This window comes from Cucurbita pepo, chromosome LG16, assembly GCF_002806865.2.
Source record: "Cucurbita pepo subsp. pepo cultivar mu-cu-16 chromosome LG16, ASM280686v2, whole genome shotgun sequence".
NCBI lineage: Eukaryota > Viridiplantae > Streptophyta > Magnoliopsida > Cucurbitales > Cucurbitaceae > Cucurbita > Cucurbita pepo.
Window position 1 is genome coordinate 8,593,561 of NC_036653.1, and position 14,963 is coordinate 8,608,523.

General features: G+C 38.6%; 4 protein-coding genes across 4 annotated transcripts; 3 read left to right on the forward strand and 1 right to left on the reverse strand.

The window, feature by feature from the left end:
• The first annotated feature begins 120 nt into the window (after window positions 1-120).
• Window positions 121-5,991, forward strand: LOC111777621 (outer envelope protein 61-like). Its single transcript, XM_023657297.1, has 12 exons — window positions 121-256; window positions 368-609; window positions 1,165-1,395; window positions 1,742-1,798; window positions 1,921-2,049; window positions 2,916-2,993; window positions 3,094-3,164; window positions 3,403-3,449; window positions 3,572-3,737; window positions 4,287-4,836; window positions 5,409-5,552; window positions 5,652-5,991. The coding sequence occupies exons 2-12, from the start codon at window positions 526-528 to the stop codon at window positions 5,796-5,798; spliced, it is 1,704 nt and encodes a 567-aa protein (XP_023513065.1). The 5' UTR covers window positions 121-256; window positions 368-525; the 3' UTR covers window positions 5,799-5,991.
• A 568-nt stretch (window positions 5,992-6,559) lies between these two features.
• Window positions 6,560-7,674, forward strand: LOC111777213. The gene has a single exon (XM_023656694.1). The coding sequence runs from the start codon at window positions 6,714-6,716 to the stop codon at window positions 7,164-7,166; it is 453 nt and encodes a 150-aa protein (XP_023512462.1). The 5' UTR covers window positions 6,560-6,713; the 3' UTR covers window positions 7,167-7,674.
• A 668-nt stretch (window positions 7,675-8,342) lies between these two features.
• LOC111777212 (beta-D-glucosyl crocetin beta-1,6-glucosyltransferase-like) lies at window positions 8,343-11,215 on the forward strand. The gene has a single exon (XM_023656693.1). The coding sequence runs from the start codon at window positions 9,211-9,213 to the stop codon at window positions 10,579-10,581; it is 1,371 nt and encodes a 456-aa protein (XP_023512461.1). The 5' UTR covers window positions 8,343-9,210; the 3' UTR covers window positions 10,582-11,215.
• Window positions 11,216-11,314: 99 nt separating this feature from the next.
• Window positions 11,315-14,106, reverse strand: LOC111777214 (calmodulin-7). The gene is made up of 2 exons (XM_023656695.1): window positions 13,926-14,106; window positions 11,315-12,053 (listed from the first exon to the last, which is right to left on the reverse strand). Exons 1-2 carry the CDS (start codon window positions 13,999-14,001, stop codon window positions 11,680-11,682), a joined length of 450 nt encoding a protein of 149 aa, XP_023512463.1. The 5' UTR covers window positions 14,002-14,106; the 3' UTR covers window positions 11,315-11,679.
• Window positions 14,107-14,963: the final 857 nt, after the last annotated feature.

Sequence of the window (14,963 nt, forward strand, 5' to 3'; positions counted from 1 at the left end):
AATAGAACCCACAAAAAAAAAAAGAAAACATGAAATTATCTTCAAATATGAAAGTTGTTGAACTTAAAACAAAAGAAGAAAAAACTCATATACAAAAATAGGATGCGTTAATGTATACATAGAAAGAAGTGAAAAAAGGCGGGTCAATTGGGACCCTGAATTGACAGATATTTGGTGCTCCTCGTTCTTTTTCGTTTCTCATCTCCTTCCATAATTCCAACCGATCAACAGCAAGACTGGACAAAAGCTTATTGAGGTAATCTTTCAGACTATTCCGTCGTTACTTTCCATCTCCTTTCCGATTACGATTCACAGCTTCGGTGGCGGCCTCCATTTCTGACTTTAGGGCTTCTCTTTTGTCTTCTAGTGAATTGTACGAACCCCCGGATCCTCCTTCTCCACTTTTCTTCACTATAATTTTGCCTGTAATCCGAACCTTCTCTCCCGTTCTACCTGAAGAAGAAGCGATAAGTAACTTGTTTACTGAATCGAGTGCCACATAGGAAGATTTTGTATCGAACGGGAATGATGGATCCGGAGCTGATGAGACTGGCTCAGGAACAGATGAGTCGCATGTCCCCAGCTGACTTCGCCAAACTCCAACAACAGGTATGGAATTATAATTTGATTCCCTCGCTTTTCATTTTATTTTTCGTTCACAATTCAAGATCGAGATGTAAAGCTTGGGACCTCACTGGTTTTTTTTTTTTTTTTTTTTTTTTTTTTTTTTTTTTTNCCAGATTTTAATTCATGATTTTGATATGACGATCCCCATCCTATTAAGGAAATTTTGAATTTTATAATCTATGGATATGAAGATCATTCAGCTTTACTCCGTTCTATTGTCTGCACTTAATTCTTTTTTACGAAAGGGCTCTGTTGATTGTTTCCTTTGGATCTTAAAAGAAAACTAATCCAGAAAACTTCTAGTTGCTACGTAAGCATCATGGGATCGGTCGTGTGAGGATTATTTAGCGAGTCTGACTTAATTTAGTTTGCAATTTTATGAACCCTCCCAGGATTGAACAAATCATTTGCACGCTCTACTACTTTAGTGTTAATTGTTTGCAACAAATACCTCGTGTATTTGGCCTTGCGGTGTGCGTCTACTCAAGTCCTCGTATGACTATGTAACTGAAGTTGCTGAGTTCTCTAAACTTTCAGGTGATGGCAAATCCAGAGTTAGTCAAGATGGCCTCAGATAGCATGAAGAACATGCGTCCTGATGACTTGAGATATGCTGCAGAGCAGTTGAAGCACACCCGTCCAGAGGATATGGCTAAAATTGGTGAGAAGATGGCTAACGCATCGCCTGAAGAGATTGCAACTATGCGTACCTGTGCTGATGCACAGGTCAACCATGAATTTAATGCTGCTGAAATGCTGAAGACGCAGGTAATATCTATACGGTTTGATTCAAACACTGCTCTATGGTGACAACGGAAAAGTTTCCGCTGGACATTGTAGTCTATATAAAAACTTGTTTTCTCCATTTCTAGGTTATATTGTGTCTTAGATTCTGATCATATAACCTTGGCTGAGACGCCATTCCTCGAAGAGGCTGTTGTTATGGTGGGAGGAAAAAAAAAAAACTTTAGTTACTTCATTATGTTATATACTTCAAAATAAAACGGGGGGAACATTTATTATTCTACTTCTATGTTATGTTCTGTTGATTTTTTCTCTTCAACGATGTATTTGATTCTATTGTGAATGTTCTGGTTTGTAATTCATCAAGTAGGGGAACAAGCTTCACAATCAGGGAAGGTTCAATGATGCCTTGGAAAAATATATGCTCGTGAGTATACTATACTCCTTAGATTGTACTCTCTCTCTCTCCAGTCATTACAATCTCTCTGAGTATAACGGGCAGCTCAACCCAATTCATAAAACTCTCTGTCTTTGCTTCGATATTCTTAGGCTAAGAATAACCTCAAGAGGATTTCATCTTCCAAAGGAAGAACACTTCTGTTGGCTTGCTCACTCAATTTGATGTCATGTTACTTGAATACAAAACAGTATCATGACTGCATAAGGGAGGGTTCTGAGGTAACGCAGACTTTTTCCCCCCTTTTTAATATTGGAATTCCAGTTTACCATATTGATGTGATGTAGTCTTGGGATTTCTTTTTGTATGCTATCAACATGGTGCAATTCCTTATATGCTTACTGCATATATAATCAGAGTTGAGATGAACTTTTAAGTGCCTAGACGAGCTATGTGATGAAGAATATGTGTTTCACCAAATAAAATGTACAATCTTGATTCCAATTGGACTGTTCAAATTGGTGTGAAATCTTGAAGCATGAAGCTCTATGAAGTGGAAGATTTCCAAGCATTGTAGGAAAAAAAAAAAAAAAAAAGAAATTGTGCATTACTTGGTTGAAGGAACTCCCTTATTTCAATTAACACACGCCGATTCATGTTTATCGACAGGTTTTAGATCTGGGCAGCAACCCTATTGATGGGGAGATGGAATTCATGCCTCTAAATNAAAAAAAAAAAAAAAAAATGAAATTGTGCATTACTTGGTTGAAGGAACTCCCTTATTTCAATTAACACACGCCGATTCATGTTTATCGACAGGTTTTAGATCTGGGCAGCAACCCTATTGATGGGGAGATGGAATTCATGCCTCTAAATATCTTTTACATGACATTTTTGCTAAAAAAAAAAATATACCAAATGATGCACTCTGGCCATGCGCTTTTAGGAATTCAATTGTTTCATGGATTATGATTTGACAACCTCCCATGTATGAGGTGCCAGAATTGTTTTTATTCAGTGGACAATTTTCACACTCCATTATTCTAGGGATTTTCTTTTCTTGCATATGATTATTATTTCAAAGGTGATATTTATTCAAATGCTTAATTCTTGTACCTATTGATGCCAAAAATTTCTCTTACTTTAGGTTTTGGCATATGATTCAAGAAATGTGAAAGCACTTTACCGGAGAGGTCAAGCATATAAAGAATTATGTCAGTTTCAAGTGAGTTTGGGACGATAGGCTACCTAACTGTTTTTCTGATATTGTACTCATTCAAATTCTACTGTCTGCTGATTTTTTTCATTGGATTTCATTTTGTTAGGATGCTGTTTCTGATTTGAGCAAGGCACATGAAATTTCTCCTGATGATGAAACTATTGCAGATGTTTTATCGTGAGTTCTCTCGTCCTCACTATTTCATGCGACTTGTCTACTTGAATTTGCCTACCAGTCTTTATACGGCTTAGATAAAGAAATTGCTCACCTTTCCAGTTTTTATTTATTTATTTATTTTTGGGTCAAGCATGCGTTTTCTCAGAGTGCTGCTTCTGTATGTGAGACATTTAACCAAGAATTTATTACCTGTTCTTCATTAGTCTGATATATTCTGTGGAACTAATTGTTGCCACAGGGATGCGAAGAAAATATTGGAACAAGATGGGAAGAATGTTTCAAAAGGTATGTCCTCTTTGCTCATTCAGTATATTCTTTGGTCGGATATATTCTGTAGCTTGACAGTGGTGGGATGAAAAATTACGTAGAAATTGAATTTGACATTACATTTCTAACTCATTTCATAGGAATTGTCATTGAAGAAATAGTTGAAGAAGACTACCCTGCATCTACAAATATTTCTGCCTCACGACCACAAGAAGTCGTTGACAATTCTAAAACTGATGATGCCTACAAGAAGAGTATAAACTCCGAGCGTTTGCAGGGGATGAAAGATGATCCAAATGCTATCAGGTCTGCATGCTTTATTTGGGATTTTTCAACTTGATTGTTTGATAGTAGGTGTTCAGTGAATCATTGAAGTTGTTGAGCTTGGCATCTTTCTCTGTCTCTTCTCTCTTTCTTTAAAACTATGTTTCGTCAGTATTAATAGGCGTTGAACTTTATTATCTCGTACATGTTCTATTTTTGCCCTTTCTGGGAAATTTGGAAAAGCAGGACAAACTTTTTGTGCGCGCGTAAGACCAATGTCTCAATTTGGACTTTGAGCACCAAAGAGTTCAGTTATTGGCTTCTTTTTGGGGCTGTCGTCGTTCTTCCCCCTTTCCTTCTTCAACCCACCACACCCACCCCCCTCCCTCCCCTCCCCTTTTATATTAAAAAAATTGTAGTGCATTTTTTTTTCAATAGGTCCCTGAATATTTATGAGAATTTTGTCTATTCAAGTTCTATATCACTTTCTTCTGACCTTTTTCTTATTTTGGAAATGGAACAAGATTTTCAGCTGGAGAGTGTTATTAATTATCGACCAGTGTTTTTATTCTCCGATTTTTTCTTTTGTAGATCATTTCAGAGATTTGTTTCAAATGCTGATCCCGATACTCTAGCTGCTTTGAGTGTTGGAAAACCTGGAGAGATATCTCCAGACATGGTTGCCACGGCCTCAAATATGATCAGCAAGATGTCTCCAAATGAGCTTCAAGAAATACTTAAATTGGCTTCTTCTTTCCAAGAGGCGAACCCCCTTAAGGGCGACGGTTTAGGTCTAAATTTAGATAGTGCAAACATGACTCCCGAGTTACTCAGTTCAGCAAGTCGTATAATGAGTAATATGCCACCTGAAGACCTACAAAGGATGTTTGAAACTGCATCGTCTTTGAAGAGGAATGACTCTGCTTCTGGAAATGACAATATACCAGATTCTGATACTCGATCAAAATCTTTCGAGGGTGAACAATCCAGTATCAGTGGAAGTAGTACTATGAACAACACTAGTTCTTATGGAGCGTTTTCAAATTTAGGAAGAAGTTCTTCTAACTCAACTATTCCAACGTCTTCTGCTGATATGCAAGAACAAGTGAGAAATCAAATGAAAAATCCAGCCATGCAGCAGGTTTGTAAATCTTACTATAAGCGATATAATGAGTGAATAGAATACTTTAGAAGTTGTTTTTTCTTTTCTTTTCTTTTCTTTTTTTTCAACTTTTTGATGCGTTTGACCATGATGCATGGAGTCACACATGTTCTAGTATTTTTATTTTTTTTTAATGTGAGGTGAGATGCTCTCTCACTTTTAAAATATGACTGAAGTCCTACGTTGGTTAGTCAGGGGAGGATGATGAATACATTTGTAAGGGATAACATCTCCGATGCATTTTGGGTGAAATCAAAAGCAAATTTATGAGGGCTTATGGCCACTGTCGTACCACTGTGAGAATTATTGGAGAGGTCTCTCGTTTATTCTTGTTAAAATTAAGTCAAGTTTTATCTGCCCTGCCTTCTCTTCAAACAATGAGCCTTTATCTTTGAATAAAAATAAAGAGTGAATTTTGTAGGATGTGATAAGATTACCTAGTTGCCTCTGTTGTATATATAGTACGTGCTGTTAGAAGCTTCAATGTTCCCTTGAGAGTTTATAGATATACTTTGCTCGCTCTTAATTACTGGTTTTGTGCAATCTGTTAGATGTTCACATCAATGATTAAGAATATGAGTCCAGAGGCGATGGCAAGTATGAGCGAACAATTCGGTCTGAAGCTTTCGCCTGAGGATGCAGCAAAAGCTCAGGAAGCTATGTCATCTTTCTCACCCGAGGATTTGGATAAAATGGTAGTTTTTGCGTTGGCTTCTGTTATTCTCGGAAGGAATTCTTCTGTGTTCTCTATGGTTCTGATTTGCTAACTGGTTTACCTGAAATGATGATTGCAGATGCGTTGGGCAGATAAGATTCAAAGAGGCGTTGAAGGTGGAAAGAAGGCAAAGAGTTGGTTACTGGGACGTCCTGGTATGATTTTGGCAATATGCATGCTGATACTGGCAGTAATTCTTCATCGGTTAGGAGTTATAGGCGGTTGAGATAAGCCCTTGCCGCCACACCCCTCCCTGTCTGCAGTAGAATTATGGAAATATTAACAATTTTGTTCCCCCGTCCCCCCTCTCGAATGGATAAAGCTACTGGGATTAGTTATGATTTATGAATTTGATAGTTTATTTTGGGCAAGTCCCCCTCGAATGGATAAAGGTTTGGGCAATTCTTGAACACCAAAAATGGACTCTTTTTTTATAGTTTATTTAGGCACGTATAAGGTAGTGGACAAAAGAATCATCGTGTATGTGATTCTGATATTATTAGAATATATTAGGAAGGGAGGGAGAGAGAGAGAGAGAGAGCGGTGGAATTTGTATAGAAGAAAATGAGGGAAGCCGAGAAAAAAGACAAAATGATGGGTGGGTGGAGGAGCGAGCATGGACACGGAATTGCTCCACACATTATTATTCAAATTGTATATATATATAAATATATATATAAATTAAGAAGTTGAAGAGCTCGAAGGCCACACCCATCCCTCCCCTTCTATATTATCTCCAACCAAATCACTCTCATAAAACCAACGACCTTCAGTTTTGTCCTTATTTTCATTTGTTTATTAAATGATGTCTTCCATTAAAGAGAGAAAATAAGAGCTTGTTTGGAAGATCGAGTGGTGGGTGGAAGACACGTCTGGCGTTTGAATTTCATTAAGGACTCCTAAACTTAGCTTCCCATATATATTACAACAAATACTTCTCCTTCCGATTCATCGCATCCTCGTCTCTCTTTCTTTCTCTCTCTCTCTCTCTCTCTCTCTCTCTCTCATTCTCAATAACACCGCTATCCTCTTCGTTCGTTCGTTCTTTCTTTCTTTCTTTCTCAATTCCCATTCCGCTGAATACTCTCATCCTAAACGCTTTCTTTACGTCAATTGATCCATTGGACCTGCTCAACTCACTATGAATCAGAACGTCCTCCTCCGATCCCCGCCAGAGACTCGCCAGCAACCACTACTGACAGACAAGTCGCCCAACAGACTTAAGGAAAAGCCGCGGTTCGCGGAGGTGGCCGGCGGAACGGCCGCGGAGTGCGCGGCAATATGCTGTTGCTTTCCATGCAGCATGATGAACCTTCTGATATTGACCGTCTACAAGGTTCCAGTGGGGCTCTGCAAAAAGGCGTGGAATAAGAGGGGAAAACGACGTCACATCACGAAGAGAAACAAGGCGGCGGCGGCGGGCGGTGCAACTGTAGGTAAGGAGGGGCCGAAACATGATGGTGAAAAGGAGGATTGGGGAGAATCGCTTCCGTCGTCGTATTTGTCATCGGAGGATGTGGAATTGGAGAAGGAGATGTGGGACCAATTTTATGGTACTGGCTTCTGGAGGACACCTTCTCAGAGAGAAACCTAACGGTACAAATTTTGGTTCAAGGAATTTTTTAGGGTTCTATAATCACACAATGGGATCCATGATGATCAAAGATTTTTCCTTTCTTTCGTTCTTTCTTTCTTCTTTTTTTTCTCTCCACATACATGATATATTCAATTATATGGTTAAGAATTTCTCTTCCACAAATGATAACTAAAACCATATATTTTCAGAAAATCTAAGATAACCCTAAATCTAACCACTTTCATTTTTCATTTCCTTTCTTCTATCACTCAAAACCATCAAACACACATAAAACCACTTTTTGAAATTCACCAAAATACAAAGTAACTATTTGAATTTCTTACTGCATAAAGTGAAGTCAAATTTTTAGAAAATAACGATTTAGTTTATGAATTTTGGTGATTAGTTTTGTATTTCAATTTTAAACATTTATTGTAATCTCTTATCTATACCTATACAGATTCATAAACTAATGAAGTTCAATGGATTTACGAGTTACAAGGCCCAAGCCTAAGTTGATACATTTAATTTTGATGAATTTTTTTTTCAGTTGTAACTTAATTATTATATATTAAAATACAATGGTTATAAAGGGCAATGCCAAGGGGTAATAAATAATGATCTTAGGGTTTAAATTGTTTCACAAATCAAAACTGATAAAGAAAAAAAAAACATATGAGGCCCTTGGTGGTTTACCTTCTTCAAAAAGTTCCCCCAAATCATATACATACAGCCCTCAAGCGTCACCACCGCCCCAATGCGCGCAAGAATCAAATATATATTCAGAGTTCTCGCCGGCAATTCAAGGTTCCATTGATTCCGGCGACTGCGACGAACTGAAAAATGACGTGGCTTTAGGAGATCTACAATCTAAAATTTGGGCTGTGCATTGGTATTTTCTTTTCTCTAGTAATCTCTGCGATTTTATTTGTTTATTTTTTCTAAAAAAATAAACATCTCAAAGTTGGGTTGATGAAAGCACCTGTGCGAATTCAAAAATTGTTTTGTCTGCCATCTCCATTCTCTAGTGACGGTCGGTCTTTAGCTTTATCATCATCTCGTCTTCTCTTCTCCGCCAGCTTCTTCCGTCTAACATTGAAGTAAATCTCTATTCTCTTGAAATCGAAGCTCCCATTCTGTGTTCTTTTTTTTTTTTTTTTTTTTTTTTTTTTTTTTTTTTTTTTTNCCCCTTCTTTTCTTCTTCCCATCCTATGTTCACCGTGACCGAGGACATTTTCGGTTGGATTACTGAATTCTTACTCCGAACTCCAATGGAGGATCTGCTGAAGAGAGTTTCGCGGTTTTTCCCCTCCCGGACAAGGACCTCTGCCTGAAGAAAGCAGCGCTTTTACGGGGTATCGTGAGCGAAATGGTTAGACCGAAGGTGTTGTAACAGAGAAATTACTTGAAATTTTGTTAATAATTGAAGAGTTGGGTAAGACCGAAGGGCTTGCAGTCATGGAATCAATGAAAGCTGCATAAGCACCCAAGGTATTTTGATGCAGTTACGAGGATTTGGGATTTGGAGAGAAATAGTGAGAGAATTGGAGGGATTGGGGAAGAGTGAGTTGGTTTGACTTGAATTGAAAGGATGGAAGGATGAAGTAGAAGCAACACTATTAGTGTTGTTATTTTGGAGGATGCAAAATGGTTAGAAATAGCAATGGAGGAGTTGGGATAATTTTGGAGGGTTTTGTGTTGCCAAGAATCAAGATGCAAACTCCTTGCATCCCCGGATTCACGTGTTTGTAATAATAAGGCTGCCCACCTTGGAACTTGTGAAAGACCATTTACAAGCAATTTGGCAAGCCTCTGTAGAGGTGTGTAAACCTGGAAGAAACACTTCATTGTTCATCAGATGCGGCTTATGACATTTTTTACGCGAAAAACGAGACACATATCTCACCTTGCTTCCATCGACGCCTCGGAGTTCACAAGAATTGTAAAATAATCGAATAATATACTCCGTGCCGTCCCTTTTCTAGTTTCTAGTTTCTACTTTCCTGTTCTTGTTCGGTCCATTCGTATAACAAAGTTATTGTTGTTATCGGCTAACATAGCCATGGATGCCCAGAAGGCAGTAGACACCCCCACCACAACCGTTTTGATGCTTCCATGGATCGGCTATGGCCATCTCTCTGCTTATTTGGAGCTGGCCAAAGCTCTCTCAAGGAGGAACTTCCACGTCTACTTCTGTTCAACCCCTGTTAACCTTGACTCCATTAAACCAAACCTAATCCCTCCTCCTTCTTCCATCCAATTTGTGGACCTCCATCTCCCTTCCTCTCCTGAACTTCCTCCCCATCTTCACACAACCAACGGCCTCCCCTCTCACCTTAAACCCATTCTTCACCAAGCCTTCTCAGCGGCTGCACAACACTTCGAGGTAATTTTACAAACACTTTCTCCGCATCTCCTCATTTATGACTCTCTCCAGCCTTGGGCTCCTCGAATTGCTTCCTCCCTCAATATTCCGGCCATTAACTTCAATACCACCGCAGTTTCCATCATTGCCCATGCCCTTCACTCCGTTCACTACCCGGATTCTAAATTCCCATTCTCTGATTTTGTTCTCCACGATTATTGGAAAGCCAAGTACACCACCGCTGATGGAGCCACTTCAGAAAAAACCCGCAGAGGTGCAGAAGCCTTTCTGTATTGCTTGAATGCTTCTTGCGATGTAGTTCTTGTGAATAGCTTCAGAGAGCTGGAGGGGGAATATATGGATTATCTGTCCGTTCTCTTGAAGAAGAAAGTTGTGTCGGTTGGTCCTTTGGTGTACGAACCGAGTGAGGGCGAGGAAGATGAAGAGTATTGGAGGATAAAAAAGTGGCTGGATGAAAAGGAAGCATTGTCGACCGTTTTGGTGTCATTTGGAAGCGAATACTTCCCGCCGAAGGAAGAAATGGAAGAGATAGCACATGGGTTAGAGGAGAGTGAGGCTAACTTCATATGGGTGGTCAGGTTTCCGAAAGGAGAAGAGAGTAGTAGGGGGATTGAAGAGGCATTGCCAAAGGGGTTTGTGGAGAGAGCGGGAGAGAGGGCGATGGTGGTGAAAAAATGGGCGCCTCAGGGGAAGATATTGAAACATGGGAGCATTGGGGGATTTGTGAGTCACTGTGGGTGGAATTCGGTACTGGAGAGCATAAGGTTTGGGGTACCCGTAATAGGAGTTCCCATGCATCTGGACCAGCCCTATAACGCCGGACTTCTGGAAGAAGCTGGGATTGGGGTGGAGGCCAAGCGGGATGCCGACGGCAAAATTCAGAGAGACCAAGTGGCCAGCTTGATCAAACAAGTGGTGGTCGAGAAAAGCAGGGAAGACATTTGGAAGAAAGTAAGGGAAATGAGGGAGGTTTTGAGGAGAAGAGACGACGACGACATGATGATTGATGAGATGGTGGCTGTAATTTCCGTCGTGCTTAAAATATGAGTTTTCTTTGTTTACTTCATAAGATTATTATTATTATTATCATTATTATTATCACTACTACTACGTAGTAAATAATGATTTATGTTATGTGATAGAGTAAAGAAAGAAAGTATATTATTGTCGAATGTGTGATATATTTAAAGAAGAGTGGAAGACGCAAAATAGTCAGTAATTAATTAGTATTAATAATTAAAAGAAAAGTAAAAGAATGAAGTGAATTGAGTTAGAAGAAGCTGGTAACTAAAGCACAGAACATGGGTGGATGCGACACTTGAGGAGGCCACGTGTTTTCTTATGGTTGGAGAGTATCATGGATTTCCTCTTCTTCCTGCTGCCGCTCCCTTGCAGCATCGCGTCCGCCCGTCTATCCATATCAATAACAACAAAACAACACACAAATGCAAACATATTACCCACAACACAAGGCTCTTTCTATTTTATTACTTAAACACACAAACACGCACACACACAGACACACACACACACACACACACACATTTACTTTCTTCCTATACTCCAACTCTTCTTTATTAACCCATTCTCGGACTAAATCATCTGTCTTCCTAAGTCCTAATACCTTCTAACTTTTACATTCCTCTCCCCCGGAAGCCCAAAGTTTGAACATATTATTACACATCCTTACCTATCAATCAACTACACTTCTACTCATCCGAACTCAATTTAGCATATAAAAAGGATCAGTGAAACAAAATTATTCTCAGGCAAAGGCAAGTTCATCACCAAAAAGAAGAAAAAAGGATGCGAAGTTTGGGAACAACTAAAGACAGCTATAACTTTCCCACAACCAAAATCTTCTGATTCGATCAACCAATTGTTCTAGGTTCATAGCATCATATGTAGAAAGAAATTTCAAAAATTAAAGAAACTACCGACACGAACAGCCATGCCAAACTACAGAAATCATTGCAGCAAAAAAAAAAAAAACAGGATACTGAGAGACAGTACCGCAAATAATGGAAACGAGAGACACCCAAACATAGATAGTAAAACAAAATGTCATATCATCAACTTATCTGCCCATATCCCTCTTCCTTTTCAAGCAGATTAAGGAGGTTTAAGGTTTCAGTTGATTGATTCTCACTTGGCCATCATGACTTTGACAAACTCCTCATAGTTGATTTGCCCATCGCCATCCACGTCTGCCTCACGGATCATTTCATCAACTTCCTCGTCTGTCAACTTCTCACCGAGATTTGTCATTACATGCCGGAGCTCGGCTGCAGAGATGAACCCATTCTGATCTTTATCAAACACACGGAAAGCTTCCTTAAGCTCCTCCTCTGAATCGGTATCCTTCATTTTTCTAGCCATCAGATTAAGAAACTCAGGAAAATCGATGGTTCCATTTCCATCAGCATCAACTTCATTGATCATGTCTTGTAACTCAGCTTCTGTTGGGTTCTGGCCCAGTGACCGCATTACAGTCCCCAGTTCCTTGGTGGTGATGCAACCTATAAAAATTTGAAAAAGATAATCATTATTACGAACCATAAGGCGGACTCACCATCTGATTTATCCTAAGCAGAAGCAATAACCATACACTAAAACAAAAAATTTAGGATAAAATGTGTTTCAGAGCTGCAAAATGGAAATTTCAAAGATCATGGAGTAACTGAGAATGACATAAAGTTCAATGCATGTAGCTGAAATATGTAGTTAGCATAAACTTCAAGTAACATAAATTATGATTATACACGTAGCAAGTAAATCAACTGCTGCAAGAAAAGAATACAATAGACCTATGCAACATAAATAAAACAAACAAAATGCAACTCATGTAATGAGCGTAAAGCTTGACATACATTAACAACCAATACATGTTAGTCTTTATTGAGTTAAACAACATGTGGCGTTGCAAATTTGTATGTCTTACCTTTTAGTTGAATATATGTCTTACTCAGTTGAGTTATGCTCATGTTAGTCCAAATACGTGTTAGACTTAAGTGTAATGCTTAATGAATTCAATGAAGCAGGTTATGATAAAGAACCAAGGGGGAAAAAGTAGTGGGTCCTTGGTAGGATATCTCAAAAATGTAGAATTGTATAGAGAAATTTTCTGCAAAAAGGGGTTGGAGTGTGAATGAGAGGATGTACTATTTTGGAAGGATACTTGATTGAGCAGTCAATCTTTACAGTTGAAATTTTGCAGCTGTTCTCAGTGACCCAACAGAAAATGTGTTTTATCTTTTGCTTCGAACATGGACTCTAGTTCTTAGAGAACCCAAGATGAAATCAGCTAGAGGATGCAATTGAAGAGTTTAGATGTCTAATTGAATAGTGGGTCCTTGGTCTCAATAGAAAATTGAAGAATCTAGAAGGTGATTCATCAAACAAAATTTCAGTCAAATACCTGGCAAAAGCAATTTCTAATTGTCCTATGTAGCAGATTTGGATCAAATCTTGTCAGTAAGTCGAATAGTCCTAGCTAAGTCAATATTTTCATGTGGATGGTGGGTAGAGTACCCAAAAAAAGAAGAAAAAAGTCTCAAGGTAGTTGTCTCCTACAGTTTGTGTTCTTCGTTTCTTAGTGGGAGAAGACCAATCTCGTCTGTCCCGCTCAATGTTCCTATAGTTGCAATTGTTGGTAACACCTCTTTGTGCTCATTGTTAACGGTTCCGGGCATTAGGTTCAGTTACCTTACAGACCAACGAAACATATCTAATTTAGCCCATGCTCAACAACTCAGGCTGGCATTGAGTGATACATAGGCAAACTTTAGAAAGAAAGAAAAATTTATATTTGATGGAATACGTAAAACCAATTAATGTTTACGGTATCGTTCCTTATACCGTAAACCGTCTGAAAACTGAAAAGGTACAGAAACGAAATGATCCACAGGTTATTCCACTGGCTGACGAGGCGCAGCAGTAATATATCAACTAGAATGCCATACAGAAACGTAGTGAATCATTCTCCAGATTCCAAACTATAATAGACAACTTATAAAGAACTATCTTCCAACGAAAAATTTCACATCGACATGCCATCCATAATTTCCAAGCTTTCTACCCGCAGAAGAGGTTGATCGTAATATACAATGCAGGAAAACAGAAACGGATCGAAAAAAACCCAGGAACACGAAATAAATAAAAAAAAAACACATGGAAAGAACAAAACGAAACATTATTATAATCCTCGCAGAACACAATCAACGACAAAAAAAAAAAGAAAAAAGCTACGATATCCAAAGAGGTATGATAGATAGCAACGGCGATATATAAGAATTCCAGGAGCACAAAAATAGATCTAAAATGGGGGGGTCATGCATCATTAAAAGATAAAGAAGGATGCGAAATGGAGAAGGGATCTGAAAGAAGCAGACCATCGCCGTCCTTGTCGAACAAACTGAAGGCCTCCTTGAACTCGGAGATCTGATCGTCGGTAAGCTGGTCAGCCATGGAATTCGATGCGGGGAGGAAGGGGGAAACCAAGGAAAATAAGAAGGGAGAGATCCAGGCGAGGCGGAAGTCAGAATGGTAAAATCAGCGAAGGGCATATAAATAGGAGAATCATAAACAAGGAGGAGGTGGTGGATAAATTTAATTGTTTCCTTTTATTTATTTATTTATTTATTTATTTTGGATAAATTTTCGACAACTTTTTTGTATCATCTCATTCATTCAACATGCATTTTTAGGTTTCCTATTTTGAATTTCGACACTTCAACGACTTATATAGTTACATTACACATATATATCTTCTTAAGGAAATACCATATTTTATCTAACTGCCTATGCCACTTGTATTTTTATCTTTAATGTGATATTTAAAAGAAAAAAAAAAAATACTTATATAGCCTATGTGTAGCCTTTGTGTGTATACATATTTAAAATTTAACACAATTAAAGTGAAATATGCAAATGTTTTACTTCCGAAAATCTACAACTTTGCAGATGATATCGAGAGTCATAGAGGCCTAAATCAACCTAAACGAACATATGAAGAAGTGCGTCAACTGGGTAATGCAAGGCAGGAGACAATCGGTCCAATTGGACCTATCGATCTAACCCAATCCAATCGAATCAATTTTGGTATTTTTTCCCAGTTTTGGATTTCATTGCCACTAGTTTCTTTCATTTTTGAAGTGGAAACAATTCCCATAATTCAGGAGATAGAGATAGAAAGCGGATATGGGGATTTTAGAGAATGTGTGAAATCCATTGTTGTTTGGAGAGTGTTCGTTGTGGGGGAGGGAAATGTGTGGTCTCTTTCATTGATGTGAGTTTAGTGGAGGAGTTGGAGTTGGAGTTGATAGAAACCAAGAGGTGGCATCAGTAAGTTCGGCTGATGACTGCTGTTTCCTTAGGCCTCAACTGTGGTGTGGTGTGATGTGTACTTCTGATTTCATCATGGCTTAAAT

Excerpts from the sequence above, each read along its gene's own strand:
- LOC111777621 (XM_023657297.1), top strand. The coding sequence starts at position 526 with ATGATGGATCCGGAGCTGATGAGACTGGCTCAGGAACAGATGAGTCGC. Across the intron at positions 3,165-3,402 it reads ACTATTGCAGATGTTTTATC|GGATGCGAAGAAAATATTGG; the intron begins GTGAGTTCTCTC and ends TTGTTGCCACAG. Across the intron at positions 5,553-5,651 it reads CCGAGGATTTGGATAAAATG|ATGCGTTGGGCAGATAAGAT; the intron begins GTAGTTTTTGCG and ends TGATGATTGCAG.
- LOC111777212 (XM_023656693.1), top strand. The coding sequence starts at position 9,211 with ATGGATGCCCAGAAGGCAGTAGACACCCCCACCACAACCGTTTTGATG.
- LOC111777214 (XM_023656695.1), bottom strand. The coding sequence starts at position 14,001 with ATGGCTGACCAGCTTACCGACGATCAGATCTCCGAGTTCAAGGAGGCC. Across the intron at positions 12,054-13,925 it reads GTTCGACAAGGACGGCGATG|GTTGCATCACCACCAAGGAA; the intron begins GTCTGCTTCTTT and ends AAATTTTTATAG.
- LOC111777213 (XM_023656694.1), top strand. The coding sequence starts at position 6,714 with ATGAATCAGAACGTCCTCCTCCGATCCCCGCCAGAGACTCGCCAGCAA.